The following is a 17,708-nucleotide window of genomic DNA, read 5'->3' on the forward strand; positions in this document are numbered from 1 at the left end:
CAATTAATTAGTTAATGAAAAATTGATTGAAAGTGAATATTTAATGATCGTTAACCTGTGCAAAGTTGCACAGGATAGAAAAATCCTTCTCTTTTAAATGTTTCGGATAAAATTCATGATAAGAAAGCCAGAGGACAAAAAACAAGGAAAAAGAAAATATAAAAAATTGGCATCATAAAAACCTATCAATATTATTACTATCTCTACTTCTCTTCTATTTATAAGATTCAACTTTTTAAACTTATTTGTTCAAGATTAAATTCAATTCATATTATCTTATGTATTAATTATTTTTAGATTAAAAATATTCTTAATTAAATAAGAAAAAAGTTATATTAGCGTGTATTTAGAGGGAAAAAACACAATGATATTTTTAAATATATATATATATATATATATATATATATATATTTAGAATAAATTTATATCAATTTCATTAATTAATTTTTTTAATCTTGATAATTTAGATATTTAAGATTTATAAATACTAAAGGATGTATTATTTCCATGTATATTTAGGTTATATTCTTAGTTAACTTCTCTTTTCTTTTACTAGTTGAAATTTTTTTAAAAATATTAGTTTTTAATTTCTAATTTTTTTATATTTTTTCACACTTTTATCTCAATATATTTAATCATTTACCTTGTTATGTTTTTAAATAAATAATAATTTTTTTGTTATTTAACATTTTTAAAATATTTTAACAACTAATTTTATCAAATACTTTTAATTTAATAAATTATTTTTTCAGTTTTCAATTAATTTTTTTTAGCTTCCAACTATTTTTACAGTTAATTTGTTAGCTTCTAAATACCTTTACTGTTATTTTTATCAAACATAATATTATTTTAATTGATAACGAGGTACCACTTGGCATTTAGTGTATACATTTTTTAAACGAAAAGAACAAACCATTTATAAATAACTAGCAGGTAAGCTAGGAATGATGAAACCAACCACCCTCAAAGTTGAACAATTTCTTCTCTTCTTCTTCATAACATAACGCTCTTATTTGGCTATTTCCACACGTTAACATCAGTATATTCACTCCTGCATGATATCCACTTGCCCAGAGAATAAGAAGAAAAAAAAATCTCATACTTTTAAGCGTTACCCAGATATACCGTAACTTCATTCACATATTTCTCACGCAAACCCACCAAAAACAACAACATAAAAGCTTGAGAAAAAGTGTGTGAGAGATGGGAAGAGATCTTTGTGCAAATGGAAAAATGGAAGGGTTGAGAAGCTCATGGTCCCAAATGGAAAAGGCCTTGAACGATGTCGTTTCAAAGAGCTTTGTTGGGAGGTACTTCAAGTTGGAAGCAAGGAAGAGCTGCTTCACCAGGGAGCTTCGTGCCGCCATGGCCACTTTTCTGACCATGGTATACATCATCACCGTAAACGCCACCATCATCGCGGTCTCCGGTGGAACCTGCTCCGTCGAAGATTGCTCGTCTCCGACGAGGCCGGACTGTAAGGTGAAGCCCGACGTTGGGTACGAGAGTTGTCTTGCAAAGACGAAGAGTGACCTGGTTGTGGCCACCGCTGTTTCTGGCCTTATTGGGTCTGTTGCCATGGGCCTGTTTGCCAACCTCCCTTTGGGCCTGGCCCCTGGCATGGGGCCCAACGCATACTTCGCTTTTAACTTGGTTGGTTTTCATGGTACTGGGCCGCTCTCTTACCAGACTGCACTGGCTGTGATCTGTGTTGAGGGAATTGTTTTTCTTTTGGTCTCTGCTGTTGGGCTGAGGGGGAAGCTTGCAAAGCTCATTCCCCATTCAGTCAGGCTTGGTTGTGCTGCTGGGATTGGGCTTTTCATTGCCTTCACGGGCCTGCAGGTCGGCCTTGGTGTTGGACTTATTGGGCCTGATGCTGCTAATCTGGTTACCATAACTGCCTGTAAAGTTGTGGACCCAGAAACTGGGGCTTGCTTGGGTGGGAAACTGCAAAGCCCAAAATTCTGGTTGGGTCTTGTAGGTTTTCTAATCACAAGTTATGGGTTGATGAAAAATGTCAAAGGGAGTATGATTTATGGTATTCTTTTTGTGACTTTGGTGTCTTGGTTTAGGCACACTGAAGTCACTTATTTTCCTGACACCCCGCTTGGTGATGCAAATTATAACTATTTCAAGAAAGTGGTTGATTTTCACAACATGGATTCCACTGCTGGGGTTCTTAGGTATGTTATTATATCCATATATTTATATTCACTTTGATTCTAATTTTTATTTCTTTATTTTCAATCACATTTATAAGATTTTAAATTGCGATTACAATCATAGTTGCATCTCTATTGCATTTCTTGATATTACAGAAAATTGTAAACAAATGTGACCAATGATACCACAATTTGTCACAAACACTCAAAAATCTTGACATTATTGTCAAAATTGTCATTGCACATCATTTGTTAAAACCTTTCATATCTATTAGTTTCTCTTTCTTTCATTATATTTTTTTTATCTCTCCTAATTTTTCATATTTACAATGTTTTAAATTATAGTCAGCACTTACATTTTCATTGTGTTTCTTAATGTTGTGGGAAATTACAAATAAATGTGGCTGATGCAGTCACAAATATAATTGCAAATACTCCAAAAATCTTTACATTGTATTTCACAAACTGTTTTTTAAAACCTTTTATATCTATCATTTTCTTGCTCTTCCTTTATATTATTTTTTTGTGTATATCTCCTAATTCCACCTTACAATTGGGGTGTATGTTTACCTTTTTCTCTTTTCAGCTTTAGAGGTTTCAACAAAAGGGAAGTTTGGGTGGCCTTGGCTACTTTGTTATACGTTGATGTGCTTGCCATCACTGGCACTATGTACACCATGGCAGAGATGGGAGGGTATGTGGACGAAAAAGGACATTTTGAAGGTGAATACGTGGCATACTTGGTTGATGCAGGTAGCACCATTGTGGGTTCTGCATTGGGTGTGTCAACCACAGCAACATTTGTGGAGTCATCAGCCGGTATGAGAGAAGGTGGTCGCACAGGACTAACAGCAGTTTTCATAGGATTCTTCTTCTTTCTGTCACTATTCTTCACTCCACTCTTGGCTAGTGTTCCTCCTTGGGCTATAGGACCCTCACTTGTGATGGTTGGGGTGATGATGATGAAGGTGGTGAAGGACATAGATTGGACCAACACAAAGGATGCAGTGACTGCTTTTGCCACCATGCTCCTCATGCCTCTCACTTACTCCATTGCAAATGGTATCATTGGTGGGGTTGGGCTCTACATTGCTCTTAGCCTCTATGACTATGCTGCAAGCATTGTAAATTGGTCGAGGAAGATGAGGAGAATGGTGGCCAAGGAACAAAACCAAGTTTCTGTTGACTCAGCAGTGGAAATGATATGAGATGCTATAATTTTGGTTATCAAAAGTGGACTTATGGTCTTTAGTTTTAGAAGTTTTTGTTTATAGATTTTAGTTGGTAATATATAGGTCGATCCTAGTCTAGAGTCAGAAGATGAAATGCATTCACAGTGTCATCCTACATACTATTTTAGCATAGTAGTAGCTTCATGAGTGGGAACTTGACGCTTGTGAGGGTTGTTTGCATTTATTTTAAGTTGGAGAGTAAAATTTGTGGGTTCAAATTTGCTGCCTTATAAGTGTTTTTTGCTTTTTGTTTTTTTACAATGAGGGCTAATGACTAAAGGCCCGGCCCCAAAGAAAACAAAATTAGCTTAGAATAGCATGTTTGGATTAGATTCAGTTTTTGGAGAAATAATTCTAAAATTACGTTGAAAGCTAAAACAATAAATAATTACTTTTATTTTTAAAAAATTTCATCATAATTTTAAGTCCTGGAATCAATTCTATTAGGTTGTAGTTGGTCACGATCAAAGTGTTTCCCTTTATGCATTCTCTATGCATAGAGGAAAACAAATACTATGACCGACTAACGTTTACAGGCTTGAATGTTTTGAAGTTTGAACCATAGACCAATACAAATGTGCTTTGCGGCACTCATGCATTCCAAGCCCAGTCATGACTCATGAGTACTGTATTATTGCAGTATTGCCTAGTTTTCTTTGAAAACATGACTAGTTCTATCTTATAAAGCATATTTAACTCATAATTTCTCTTTGTTACTTGGTCACATTTTTATTTTTTTTCACAGAAAGGAGATTAACTCATATATCTTTGATAATCAACTCAGCAATACAATGTGAAAAATGCTGAAAATTATGGAGACCAGGTAGTAATGGAGCCACCCTAGCAAGAACATCGCAATATCATTTACTTGCCTCCTTACAAATTGAACATGAAATATTTCATTTCTCAAGTATCAAACAACCACAAAATTACTTTATCACATTTTAAGTAGATTCTACACGACTCTTTTTTCCTTTTTGCAACTTAAGTAACTCTTCTCTCCAACTCAATAATTTTAAACATTTTAATAAATAATTCTGATATCATATTCTTAATTATGAATGGAAAAAAATATTAGAAGAAATTCAGTCTTTTAAAATTATATATAGACAATCATGATGACTTTTTTTAGAGACAATATTTTTTTTAAAACATTTAAGAGACAATCATGATACCTTTAAAATCGAAGTTCACATATTTATTGATATTTATCGGTCAAAATTTAACCATATTCAAACTATTTTAATGATTAGAAAACTATTTAAATATTTGTCAAAAGAAAAACAGTTTAAAAATTATACTACTAAAAAAACATAATTACTATCTTTTGTTTACACCCGTAAATGCAAAGAATGACTAAATCTTTTTTTATGCGTGTACACAATTAAAAATAGTAATGAAATATATTTTTGAAATGATCAGAGCACCGTATACTGTCAATTAATTTATATTTTTATTAAAATAAATGACAAATAATAAAAAATAACAATCATAATAATAATTAAATAATAAATATAACAAATATTTTAAATGAGCTATAAATAAGCAATACTTACAACTTAATTTATTATTTTTATGTTTGAAATGAGCTACAAAATATATTTATGATTTGTTTATTTATAATCATAAATGAATATACCTACTAAAACAAGGACAAGAATAATAGATATTTCAAAACGGAAGCCAGTTTTTTATTGACGAGAAGCCATTGTGGATTTGTTGTACAGGATAATCTACGATGTACTGTACCAAAAATGATCTCAAACACTGCAGATGCTTCTCTGTACGGCTAACTAACATCATGACTTGTGGACTATACTTACAGCTAAGATACGTTGATACCTGCTCTCAGGATCAGCTCAACCTCAAAAATACACTCATCTTCTGGTTGAATGCTATTAGCTCTGCTAAAATCTAACCATCCATGTGTCGTGGTTGCATGGTAAAAGACCGGCCACAGTCTCATCAAGTGGATCCCGAAGGAACACTACCATCTTCTTATCCTGGAATGGTTTTACATAGCGAGTCAAAGGCAGGTATTCGGACAATTTCAGCAGTAAATACAAAATACAAGTGGTCATCAAAACAAACAAGATTGAGAAACCACATGTGATAAGCTAATTGAGAGTAGTAAAATTTGGCACTCAAAATACAAAGTGGTTCTAGGACTTGTGTAGCTATCCTATCATTAAGAGGCTGTAACCATCACGATAAAATACTTTTAGTGTTAATCTCCAATCAAAATTAAAGTTTCATATCGATAATCCTGACAATAGAAGTTGGCATCAAAGGCCGCACAGGCTACACTCTTCCATTGGAGAACAACACTAAAACTTAGAGTATTGTACCTAAGTTTTGTGCTAAACATAATCCTAGTCTGTAATGCAAAATCAGTTTACAGCATAAACTATATAATATAACAACTTAACAAGACATCGAGACAAGGTCAATCAGGGTCAGTTAATATCGCACAAGGGAAACATTATAATTGATCACCACTCAGGAGAGGGTGCAGTTTTAAAGTGAATCTCATTATCTTGATTAGATATGTCAGAGTCCATCTCTTCCTCAATCTCCTTTGGCAACCCTACAATGAGAGAAATTATCCATGAGAAAGAATTTGGTGATGCAAGTATAGAGAAGTGCATACACAAAGTGAGTACAAAGTTTAAAACAGAATTTGGGGGGGTGGGAGAATTCAACTCCTGTTGCTCATAAACTGAGAACCTGTTAATGTACATTATTGCAGCAAGTGCATGTACCCATGAATAATGACTAATGAGATATAAAGTGATAACAATTTCCACAGAAGTAATGGGAAAGAAAATCCCCGTTTCATTCAATTTATCCATGGAACCGCACAATTTGGGAGTCATGTCCATAGGCAATTTCTTCACTTCACCTGTAATCATAATAACTGATTAATAACCTGGGAAAATTAAAGTGCTTGTTTGAGAAAATAAATATAAACTGAGAAGATGCCCCATTGTGAATATGAGCGTCTAAGTGATTTGAGATCTCATTGAACTTCTGTTTGGTCTCACAAGAACCATCAATATGCAAAGCAGGTTCCTTTTTGGATATTGGAGCCTGATCACTTTCTGAAAATAAGCCAATGTGGAGTAAAAATAATAAAATCCGAATCTTGGATATCACCACATGTATTACAAGAGATAAACGTAGAAGCTTGAAGCACTAGAAGTGTGAAAAATAAGGAAGATTTACCAGGACAGTTTTTATCTGATCCTGTAACAAATTTAAGTCTAGAAATGAAAATGAAGCTACTATGTTAACTATAGAACCTAAGCCCTTGGAAAATTGGCACTCTTGAGCTTCCCCGCTGGACATGATGGTTTTGTTCTCTTTGTTTTCTTCAATATTCAAAGTAGAAGTCTTGTCATGTGTGCTTTGTATGCCTCATCTAGATTAGTACTTCTTCCAGACATTTCAAGTTCAGATATATCTAAGGCAGCTGCCATACTGAATATCCCTTCAAACATAGTATATTTACAATGTACGATTGCATCATTTTCAAATATATGGGATCCATAATCAAAAACTTTTAAATCTCCGTTCACAATTTTCATGGTCCCATCAACACCATGGCTCTGGTCAAATTCTAGACTTGTCGAATAACATGGGTCTTCACGGTGTTTTGATATGCACATAAGTTGGCCACTCTCCACACTATTTTGTGGTACTACTGAGTCAACCTCGCTGCACTGGCTTTTCATTTTCGGCACACGATGCTTGGAGACAAATAAGGCATTGGATTCTTCTCTAACTGGAGAGCCACTTCTGGCCCTACTTCTTCTGCTTTCTTGCTTTAGGAAAGTCAAGCTTTTCACATGCAGATGGATCATAGATCTTGACATCCAAGTGCAAATCCTTAACGTAATTGAATACCAGAAGATATCCAACTTTAAGTCCATGATTCAATGAAAAAGCACTCCATCCTTACTTTTACATTCCATTGCCATTGACTTGAACCATTGATAGCAATTTTCTTATTAACCAAGTCTGACACAATACTACTAAAAGAAGGAGGAATATACTGCAGTTCAAAAAGATGTTGAGAAATAATATACAAGATCAAAACCCATGGTCAACATAGAGGGAAATAAGCCAAAGAAAAAAGTAGTATGCAGATAAATGGATGGACCAGGCCAAAATGCAGGCTGCAGTATCTGCTTCAGGCAACACAAATAATATGAATGAATGTGTGATGTACCAAGCTCTATAAAAAGAAAAAATCACTTGTATATTGTTACAAAAGTAGAAAAGGTAAGCACAATAGAAATGAAGATCAAGTATATATTGGGAAGTGTTCAAACCAAAATCTTATTTGATCAGAAGGGATCAATTGTTTTTGGTCTATATATACATATTTCCTCAGCTAATAATGAGAATTCTGCGGGTCAGGAATTTTGGAACCTTTGGAAGAATCAGTATAAGCACCTTAATGATAGATCACAAGCAATACTTTATCAAGTTAAATATATGTATGTGTGTTACATGCAATACTTTATTAAGTTAAATAGATACGTGTAGAATAAGAAGCTCTTCTCTAGTAGTAATGTCATAGTAGTGTGCGCACCATCGTGTATGCCTCAACACTCAAATAGAAATGGGACTGAATTTTGCACTTTGGTTGCAATGTATTCAATCCCTCATCGCTGGAAAAAATGTATAGAGACAAGTTTTAAATATCAGTCACGGTCGCATTGCAACGAGTGCATTGCGTTTGTTGATATTGCAGCAAATCACAGACAAATGCAGTGTCAATTGCGGTTGCAGATAGTAAAAAAGACCTTGATCTTGCGGCCCAAATCACTGCCGCACACCTTTTTCAAAACCTTAACCTTCTGTTTGGATCAAGAATTTCAAAATTTCAAGGAATTTAAAATGCTTAGAATTTGAATTGCTTTGATTTTAATTTCCTTTATTTTTCAAATGCTTTGTTTATATAAATCAATTCAAATTTCTTTCATTTTAAATTTTTTGTTTGGATAGGATAATTCAATTTTCTTCATATGTAAAATTTCAATTTTATATTTTAAATAGATGAAATTTTAATATTAAACTTTATACAAAATAAACGCAATCTAATTTTGAAATATTAATTAAAAAATATTTTCAATTTTTAATAATTTATAAATACAAAATATTGATAATTTTAACTAGGGTTGTTTTGTCTAACCACAACCAGTGATGTTTTTTAACCGACATCAATCAAGACTATTTTTCGGTCGACATCAAATAAGGTTTTTTTGTCAAAGTATATTGGGAATATTTGTCAGCTGACGTCAGTTGAGGCTATTTTTTGGATAACGTTGGTTGAGTCTATTTTTCAGTCGATGTTGGTTAGATTTTTTTACCAATGTTGGCTAGGGTTTGTTTGGCCAACACTGGCTAAGGTCTTTTCGAACGACATTGACTAAGGCTATTTTTAGCCAACGTTGGCCTAAAAAATCCTAGCAGGCGTTGACGAAAAAATCTACCCAATATCAACTAAAAAATAGCTTGGTTGATGCCGACCAATAGAACCTACCCGATGTCGGCTGAAAATCATCATTGGTCAACATTGATGGAAAAATCCCTAGTCGAAGTTGGCTAAAAAATATCTCTGACCAATGTCGGACAAAAAACCCTACCCAACATCGACTATAAAATAGTCTTGGCTGATGTTGGCCAAAACCGATGTCGACCGAAAAAAATCTAGCGGATGTCGACTGTAAGAACCTAGTCGATGTCGACTAAAAACAATCATGCCTGATGTCGATCAAAAATACCTAGTTGGTGTTAGCAGAAAAAACCCTAGTCAACATCAACCAAAAAAACGTAGTTAATGTGGTTAAGAAATAGCTATGGTTTATGTTAGCCATAAAACCCTAGTCGATGTCAATAAAAAAATCCTAACCAACATTGACTAAGAAAATCTAGTTGACATCAGCCAAAATACCCTAGCTAAAATTAGCTAAAAAATAACCCTAGTCGATATTGGCTAAAAAATAATTTTGGCTAATGTTGGCTGGAAAAACTTAGTTGATGTCAGTTGAAAAACCCTAATAGATGTCTACTCAAAAGTTAATCATGATCAATGTCAGCAGAAAAAATCTAGCCAACATTGGTAAAAAAAATCATTAGTCAACATCAATTGAAAGAACCTAGATGACAACGGCAAAAAAAAATCCCATGACTGGCATTAGTGAGAAAATTTCCCATGACTGACGTTAGTGAGAAAATAACCCTAACCAACATCATCTAAAAAAAATCTTAGTCGATATCAGCAAAAAATAGCTTTGGTTGACATTATACAAAAAAAATTTGATCGAAAAAACCTCGATCAACGTCAATGAAAAATAACTTATATCGATATCGATCGTAAAAACTTTGGTCACCTGTAGTTGTGAGTGTTGAGCGAGAAAGAGTCGCGAGCAAGAACATGAGTTAGAGTGAACATCTCCGAAAAAAGAATTTCAAATTCTATGTTTTTTGAGAGAGTTTGAAATCCAAGTGTTTTAGTCAATCAAAATAATTCATAAAAATATCAAAAATTAAATTTCCTTTCAAATACTTTATCCAAACAAGCTATTTTATTATGAATCATTTTAAATTCCTTGAAAAAATGAATTTCTATGTTAAATTTCTTCATCCAAACACACCAAGAGATTTCAAAATATGAAAAATCCCCAACTGTAACAACGGCGTCATGTCTCAAGTGCAATTTACTGAAAAACAAATGTTTTTTCTTTGAAGAGTGCTTAACACATTCTACTATTAGCTAAATTTTATTGAAATGAACAAAATCACAAGAAAACGGTAAATAAAAAAGATGTAAGTGTTGGTATTTTAGGGGATCCTTATAAAATACCAATATAACCACCAGAAACACATTACGTTAAATTATCAAGAAGAGTTTTAGGAATACCTGAATTCATAATAATTGATCAAACAAACGCAATGGAATTTGAATCCGTAGGTGATTTCTGATCTATGTACTCTTCTTAGAATCTGTTACGGAACGGATAACCGGTTAACAGCATAACCGGTGGCTTCATGATTCTTCTTCAACTGGAACTTCTTTATTCCTTAATAAGACTTTCGTAACTCTTTAGATGGAGATAAGAGAAACTATATGTGACGGCTCGATATATTGAGGACCATAACCTTCTTATAGTGTATTAACCTAATAGGGTTCCCATTATTTTTCAATGGACCAACATTGACATCTATTCATTTAAGTTCATATCCTCTTATTTATTTGTCTAATGAGCTCATTTAATTTGATCACATAAAATAAAATCCAATAATGATAAATAGCTAGTATAATTGTCATATAATATTAACCCATGTTAATTATTTAAATAGAAAAGTCCAACAGTGAGACCTACTATGTTTTTTGTAATTTCCAAACAAATTCAATAGAAAAGGAAAAAACTGTGTTCAAAATAGTTATGTGTTGTTAACATTTCTCTTTTTCTATCAAAGGAAGAGAAGCCTTGTGGCTGACTAGATGTTAAAGTTAAACAACAAAGAAACCAAATTTGCATGTAAACACAAAATAATAAGTAAAAGATATGGAAGACTAAGAATGTTTGGAAAAAAGAAAGTAAAAAATGTAGGAGAAGATGAATATGATATGATACAAACCAAAGTTGTTAAATGTTCTCGTTTAGTGATGAGCTTGAAGAAAGAGATGGGTGAAGGTGGTGAGGTTTGTTTTGTTTTGTGGAACAGTAGACAGTTGTCGGTGTAGGCAACACAAGCATAAACTCATTATCCCTCGCCACACATTTTTTTCTCTTCTCTCAACTCGATGTTCAAGTTTCTCTACTTCAAAACACACAAAAGCAAAAGCAAAACCCCAACTTAACATTTCATCTTTATTATTATTATTATTTTATTTGCAAGAGGAACAACAACAAGCTAGTGAAGCTAGTAGCTAAATCATGAGAGAAGTTAGCACTAACAAAATATTAGAACACGTGGCGCGGACAAGATATCACAGGATAGATACTAATTTTTTTTAGGGTTTAATAAGTTTTTAATCCTCAATTTTTTTGAAATTTCAAATTTTAACCCTTAAATAAATTTTTGACTTATCAACCGTTCTTAATTTTTCACTCCATTATATATTGTTGTCCTTTTCATCTATCTCTCTATTAACGGTTGGTGTGAATATATAATTGTCAATTATTCATATATCACGCCAATGTTTATGTTGATATGATATTTTTGTAAATAAAAATATATTTTTTTAATTTTCTTGTGATTGAAAAATAAATATCATTTAGTTATATAGAATGGAAATTGAATCGGTCCTTTATTTTTTGCCTAATATTTTTGTCATTTAAAATGAAAATTAAATCTTGTACTTTATTTTGTTAATTCTAATTAAAAAAATAATAAAATGAAAAATGTATATTTACTTTAATTCTTTCCCAATTTCTTTTGGTGAACATAATAAATAATTTTTAAATAAAAATGAAAAATAAATTTGTTCTAGAATTTTTTGCCTATTTTTTTGTTTAGTGAATATAAAAAATTATTAAATAAAATGAAAAATAAAATTGGGTGCTAGAATTACTCTTCCATTTCTTTCTTTGATAAATTTAAAAATTAAATAATTTCATGATCGAAGACATTCCATGAAAATAAATAAAAATGATGAATAAATATATACTTTAACTTTTTTTCCTTTTAGACTTGTAGTACCTCTATCTCCAAACACAGATGTCTTTTTATACTATTAGGAGATAAAGAATAGATTGACAACACACAAATATGATAATGAATAACTCCATAATTGAAGGCATTGCATGTTATATCAAGTGACACGTGTTTTTGTCGTGAGTTAAATTTTCATTACAGATTCACGATAATAGCCATTACTTACAATCAAAAAATAAATTATCAATCAACCATCCCCGAGCAAACTATAATAAGGTGTTACATGCCAAAAAAACATGTGACTATAAATGTATTAAGGTTGCATCAGTTGACTACAACAACAAAAAAAAACTTTCTCCAAGTAATCTATTTTTTTTCCTTTTCCCATTGACTTGATCTTGGATTTTTCCATCGCTTCCTACAAACAAATAAGAAGGGGCAAATTGTTAGTTCCAAACCTCCATTCATGTTTAACTGAAATTATAAAATGTAAAAAATTTACATGAGTTTCTTTCAAAGCCATGTAAGATTCAATAATCTCATATGGCTTCACTTTATCCTTTTCGGCCTACAAATATACAATAGCGCCTACTTAGAACCACTTAGATTAATGAAAACTAGTTTGCAAATGTTATATTATATGTTACCATCTTCTCTGCTAAAAGGACCACAAACCCAAGCATTTCTTCAGTTGTTTCAGTCACACGGCTTTTAGATGGTTTTTTTTCTTACAACCCTGGATGGTGTTGGCTTTGTTGGTGTTTTGGTACCTTTATTGACTTTGGTTGTTGCAGTTAGTCCTTTGCCTTTTGCATTAGATGATGGTGCACTTGATGCAACAATTGTTGTTTCTAGTTCAGTAGTTGCATTATCAACATTGGTTGTGGTTCTCGGATACCGTAAAAGAATAAATACAATACAAATGATCACATTATAAGTAGATTTCACTAAAAAAAAACATAACAAAACAAAGGTTTATTTGTTGAAGATGCACTTGAGATGCAGTTTGGTGTGCCCCTTGAGATTCATTATGATGTGTTCCTTGAGTTGTAGGTGGAGTTGCATCTATTACTACTAATAGTCCAACATGCTGTTAGAGTTTTAAATTCAAAATATAATAATCTTTATCAACCAAAAACAATAAAAAAACAACTTATTAAGTTTAATGTCTATACATTATCTGTGGGAGTAGCAGATTGTTGTGCTTTGTACTTGGTGCAGTGCCATTATCACATGTTCACCTATTATGTCCAGGTTTACCACAAATCCCACAATTGATCACAAGTGTTTTGCGTCTCTTCCTTAGTTTGGTTCTAGGCCCTTCTTTACTAGGCTTTCTCTTTCTTAATTTCTTTGGCCTTCTAGGTCCGCGTTTATTATTTGGTGGTAAACACTCATCATACGAAGTTTTGGGCAAGTGAGGTTGACCTTTTAAGGGAGATATGGCATTCTCATAGCACATTTTGTACAAGTCCTTACTGTAATATCTATGCACATACATTTATGGTTTTTTTGGAATTGACTATAAATGCCATGCCTACATGGGATACTAACTAGATTCCAAAAGTTACAAATACATGTTTTCTTATCTATGTCAACTATAAACTTTTTTGTGGAAAGGTTGTGGGACACTTCAAACACTGACCCTGTTGAAGAAGTTGCAAACCAATTACCATTATATTCAGTTTCTCTATTTAACCTTTTCAATGGCTTGGGCATTATCTCTCCATATTGTTTAAGTGATTTCTCTCTTAGTGCACTAAACTTACGCATTAAGTAAACTCTAATCCAATCAACCATGGTGAGAATTGGTTTGTCCCTTGCAACTAAAAATGTACTATTCAAGGACTCGGACAAATTATTGATAACAAAATCACATTTGGAAAGATACCTGAATTTTTATATGCACCAACTATTCATAGGTAGATTGCACAACCACTAATATGCTTCCTAATTAACGGCCTTGATCTGTTTCATCTTCTCAACCCATGCAACTTCGTATGTTGCCTTAGAAGCCCCCATCATAAGGTCCTTCATCATAGTGCCTCCTCCAAACTTCTTCTTGAAGTTCTACTATAAATGTTTGACATAGATTCTGCGTTCACAACCTGGCATCATTTCTTGTACACAGATATCGAGTCCCTATAAAGTGATACAAACCATTAACATTATCACATAAAATAATAATTCAGTAGTGGGGTCAAAATAATAAAGAAACATTATAATACCTTTTTCTTATATGACATAATTACCCATGGAACAACTATTGGATTGCCTATGTCTTCAAAAAGCAGTGTCAAAAACCATCTCCATATGTCCTTTGTGTGAATGCATATCATGTAGGTTTTGATGATGCCAAAGTATTACCTAAAGATGATTGTCATCATAAAAAAAGGGAAAATGTGAATGAATATCATGTAGGTTTTGATGATGCCAAAAATGTTACTTGATGAGCATGGATTGAATCAAGTCAAAAGAACAAGATCAAGTAAATCTAAGATAAGAACTTAGTAAATTTGTTTAAAGAATCTCAATTTGATTGCTTTAGTTTGGCCTCAACATCTTTAATATCAAACACTCTTTTATCAAAGGCTAAATTAGTTCAAAAAGATATTTTTGAACTGGTAATCGATTATCGGACTGTGTAATCGATTACCAGAGAGTTTGTGAAGATATTTTTTACTAACGGCACAAAATTATTGAATTTTGATCTATGTAATCGATTAATAGAATCCTGTAATCGACTACCAGAGTCCTATAATCGATTACCAAAGAAGAGATTTCAAAAAACCTTTGAAAAGTCATGACTCTTCAGAAATATAACTGTGTAATCGATTACTAGAATCCTGTAATCAATTACCAGTGAGAAAATTTCAGAAAAGTTTTTTGAAAAGACACGTCTCTTCAAACCATTTTGAAAAGGCACAATGGGCTTATATATATGTGCATCTGACTTCAAAAAGTAAGAGAGAGATGTTCTAAGAGAACTTAATTGTCAAATGCTCTCTAAACAACTATTGGCCAAACACTTGCAAATCTAATTAAGTATTCTTCTAAGATCTTTAACTTGTATTATCTTCTCTAAAAGAAAGAAAAACATCTGTACTTTTTGAAAAGATTTGTTGCGATCAAGAGACTGTTTGTCTCTTGAATTGTGAGAATCCTGAACACAAGGGAGAAGGATCCCAATGTGTGTTCAAAAGTTGTACAGAGTTTACAAGATAGTGGAAAATCTCAAGTGGGTTGCTTGAGGACTGGATGTAGGCACATGAAGTGACCGAACCATGATAAAATGATTTTGCAATTTTCTCTTCCCTTATCTTGTTTATTTTATTGCAACTAATTTTGTCTTGCACGTTTAAAAACATTGATTAATTTAGTTGATGCTTCTTCTTTCTGCATTTTGAGCCTATCATATATTATTTAAAGGAGAGGATTAAAAAACTTGTTAGTCGGAAATTTGTAAGACTTAATTCACCACCCTATTAAGTTATTGAGGTCGCTTGTCCAATACTTTGTATTGGTCTCAACAATAACAAATGATTCTTCTCTATATCTGTCAAATTTCTCTACATTTACATATTATGTATTAGAACCTATTTCACTATCTAACTCTTCAGATAAATAATCTTCATCTACATCATCCAAATTTGACAAATCATGTGCTACCCCACTAAAGTAAAAAGACTTATGTGTTTCCCTTGAATTTACATCAGTAGTATCATCCTCGTTCTCTGTGTCCAAGCTAGTGTGCAAACTATCCTCCTCAACTCCACTACATATAAAATATTCATCTTCATCACTACTCTTGGTGTCACTTCCTCCATTGTGTACAATTTCAACACCATCCATTTGTTCATGCAGAACTTCCTGCACATCAACTGCAACTTCCTCCATATCAGGCACCTGCTCATTCACAACTTCCTCTGCAACTGCCTTCACACCAACCTCATGTTCATCCACAACTTCCTCTATAACTGCCTCCTCACCAGTCACATGTCCATCCATCACATTTGCCTCCCCATTAACTACAGCAGATGCCTCAACATCATCCATAATTGTCTCGCTATTATTTATCCAAGGCAATGGGTTTATAATATCCACATCAGTAATAGGAATTGGAATATGATCTAAATATATGAGAACTTCTTAATTAGTTGAAAGTGCATAATTTGCTAGTTTTATTGCTTATATGTCATCACTGGTCAACTTTAACCCTTGATCAAAATCTATATGATTTTGCTTCCACCACAATCTGAACTTATATTGTTCGGGTATCCTAATTCAACAACCAACCCAACAACTTCAAAGAATGACCAAGTGTCCACATCCTGGTTGCGAATGACATCTACATCTTCTTCTTTGTAATGTAGATGGGGATTTCTGCAGAAAGAACCCCTATGATGAAACACTATGACAAAAACCATGATTGGAAAAAAATATTAAAAAACTGTTATATAATTTGTCCATTTTAGTATAATATAATATTAAAGTGTCACTCTATTCATATCCCATGCAAGCATAAAGTATAGTCAACCAAGCTTACATATTAATGCCAAACACAATACCATACAAAAAAATAGCAATTCAAAACCCTAAATAAAGTTACATAATAGCATCGGCCCCACATAATTTTACTAGAATCACATGACTTGAATACCAACAACCCACCATTGTAGTATTCAATACACACCAAATAGCAAAAATAAAGATAGGACCACACACCAAAATAATCAAAAACATTTCTTGGTCCACTACATGCCCTCAGTTGTTGCACAAACAACTCAAGAATCTTTGCCTTCAATATAAATTGGTAGTCTTATGTTGTCTTCATAGAGTAACTGTCGCAACCTACCCTTCGGCGGGAGGGCGAAGCGAGGCTCGCGGGTGCGTCTTCCATGGGAGGAAAATGCGCGGAGTCGCCACCAACGTTTATTCGAGGAAAACATCGGAAAAACCGGAAAGGTGTGGTCTACGAACTTTAAGTGTGAAAGGTTCGGGAGTTGTATTTACGCACAGGGAAGATATTAGCACCCCACGCGTCCGTCCCGAGGGACGACAGCCTTTAATCAAGTGTGCAAATATGACTTCAATTTGTTTTATTTTCCCTTTTACGTTTTTTATGTCTTTTATGCCCTTTGTATTTTTTATCTTTTTGTGGTCGACAAGGGTGTTTCCCTCGCTCCTACGTATCCTCAATTGCGATGAGGAAATCAGACCTACGTAGTTCTTTCAGAACTAAACGTTGGTTAAGTTGTTTTGATCTTTTTCCGCAAGATCAATTTTAACCGAACAAAGGTCATTTAAGGCGTTGGACCATTAAATGATCTTTTGATTTTGAAAGGAGAGAAACGTTAAGGCGTTGGACCATTAATGATCTCTTGTTTTTGAAAGGAGAGAAATATTAAGGCGTTGGACTATTAACGATCTCTTGGGGTGGTCGACAAAAGCAGGACTTTTGCTCCTACGTATCCTCAATTGCGATGAGGAAATTAGACCTACGTAGTTCTTGCAAAAGCGGTAAAATTATGTGTTGATTTTATGTTTTTGAACGGTCCATGTTAACCGATAAAAACAAAGAGGACCGTTTAAGGCGTTGGACCTTAAAACGGTTTTGAATGACTTTTGCGGACGAAACTTG

At 33.3% G+C, this 17,708-nt stretch overlaps 1 protein-coding gene across 1 annotated transcript; it reads left to right on the forward strand.

The window, feature by feature from the left end:
* Positions 1-936: 936 nt before the first annotated feature.
* LOC114416292 (adenine/guanine permease AZG2-like) lies at positions 937-3,622 on the forward strand. Its single transcript, XM_028381158.1, has 2 exons — positions 937-2,183; positions 2,749-3,622. The coding sequence occupies exons 1-2, from the start codon at positions 1,204-1,206 to the stop codon at positions 3,368-3,370; spliced, it is 1,602 nt and encodes a 533-aa protein (XP_028236959.1). The 5' UTR covers positions 937-1,203; the 3' UTR covers positions 3,371-3,622.
* Positions 3,623-17,708: the final 14,086 nt, after the last annotated feature.

Source organism: Glycine soja, chromosome 6 (genome assembly GCF_004193775.1).
Source record: "Glycine soja cultivar W05 chromosome 6, ASM419377v2, whole genome shotgun sequence".
In the NCBI taxonomy this organism is placed as follows: Eukaryota; Viridiplantae; Streptophyta; class Magnoliopsida; order Fabales; family Fabaceae; genus Glycine; species Glycine soja.

Excerpts from the sequence above, each read along its gene's own strand:
- LOC114416292 (XM_028381158.1), top strand. The coding sequence starts at position 1,204 with ATGGGAAGAGATCTTTGTGCAAATGGAAAAATGGAAGGGTTGAGAAGC. Across the intron at positions 2,184-2,748 it reads TCCACTGCTGGGGTTCTTAG|CTTTAGAGGTTTCAACAAAA; the intron begins GTATGTTATTAT and ends TTCTCTTTTCAG.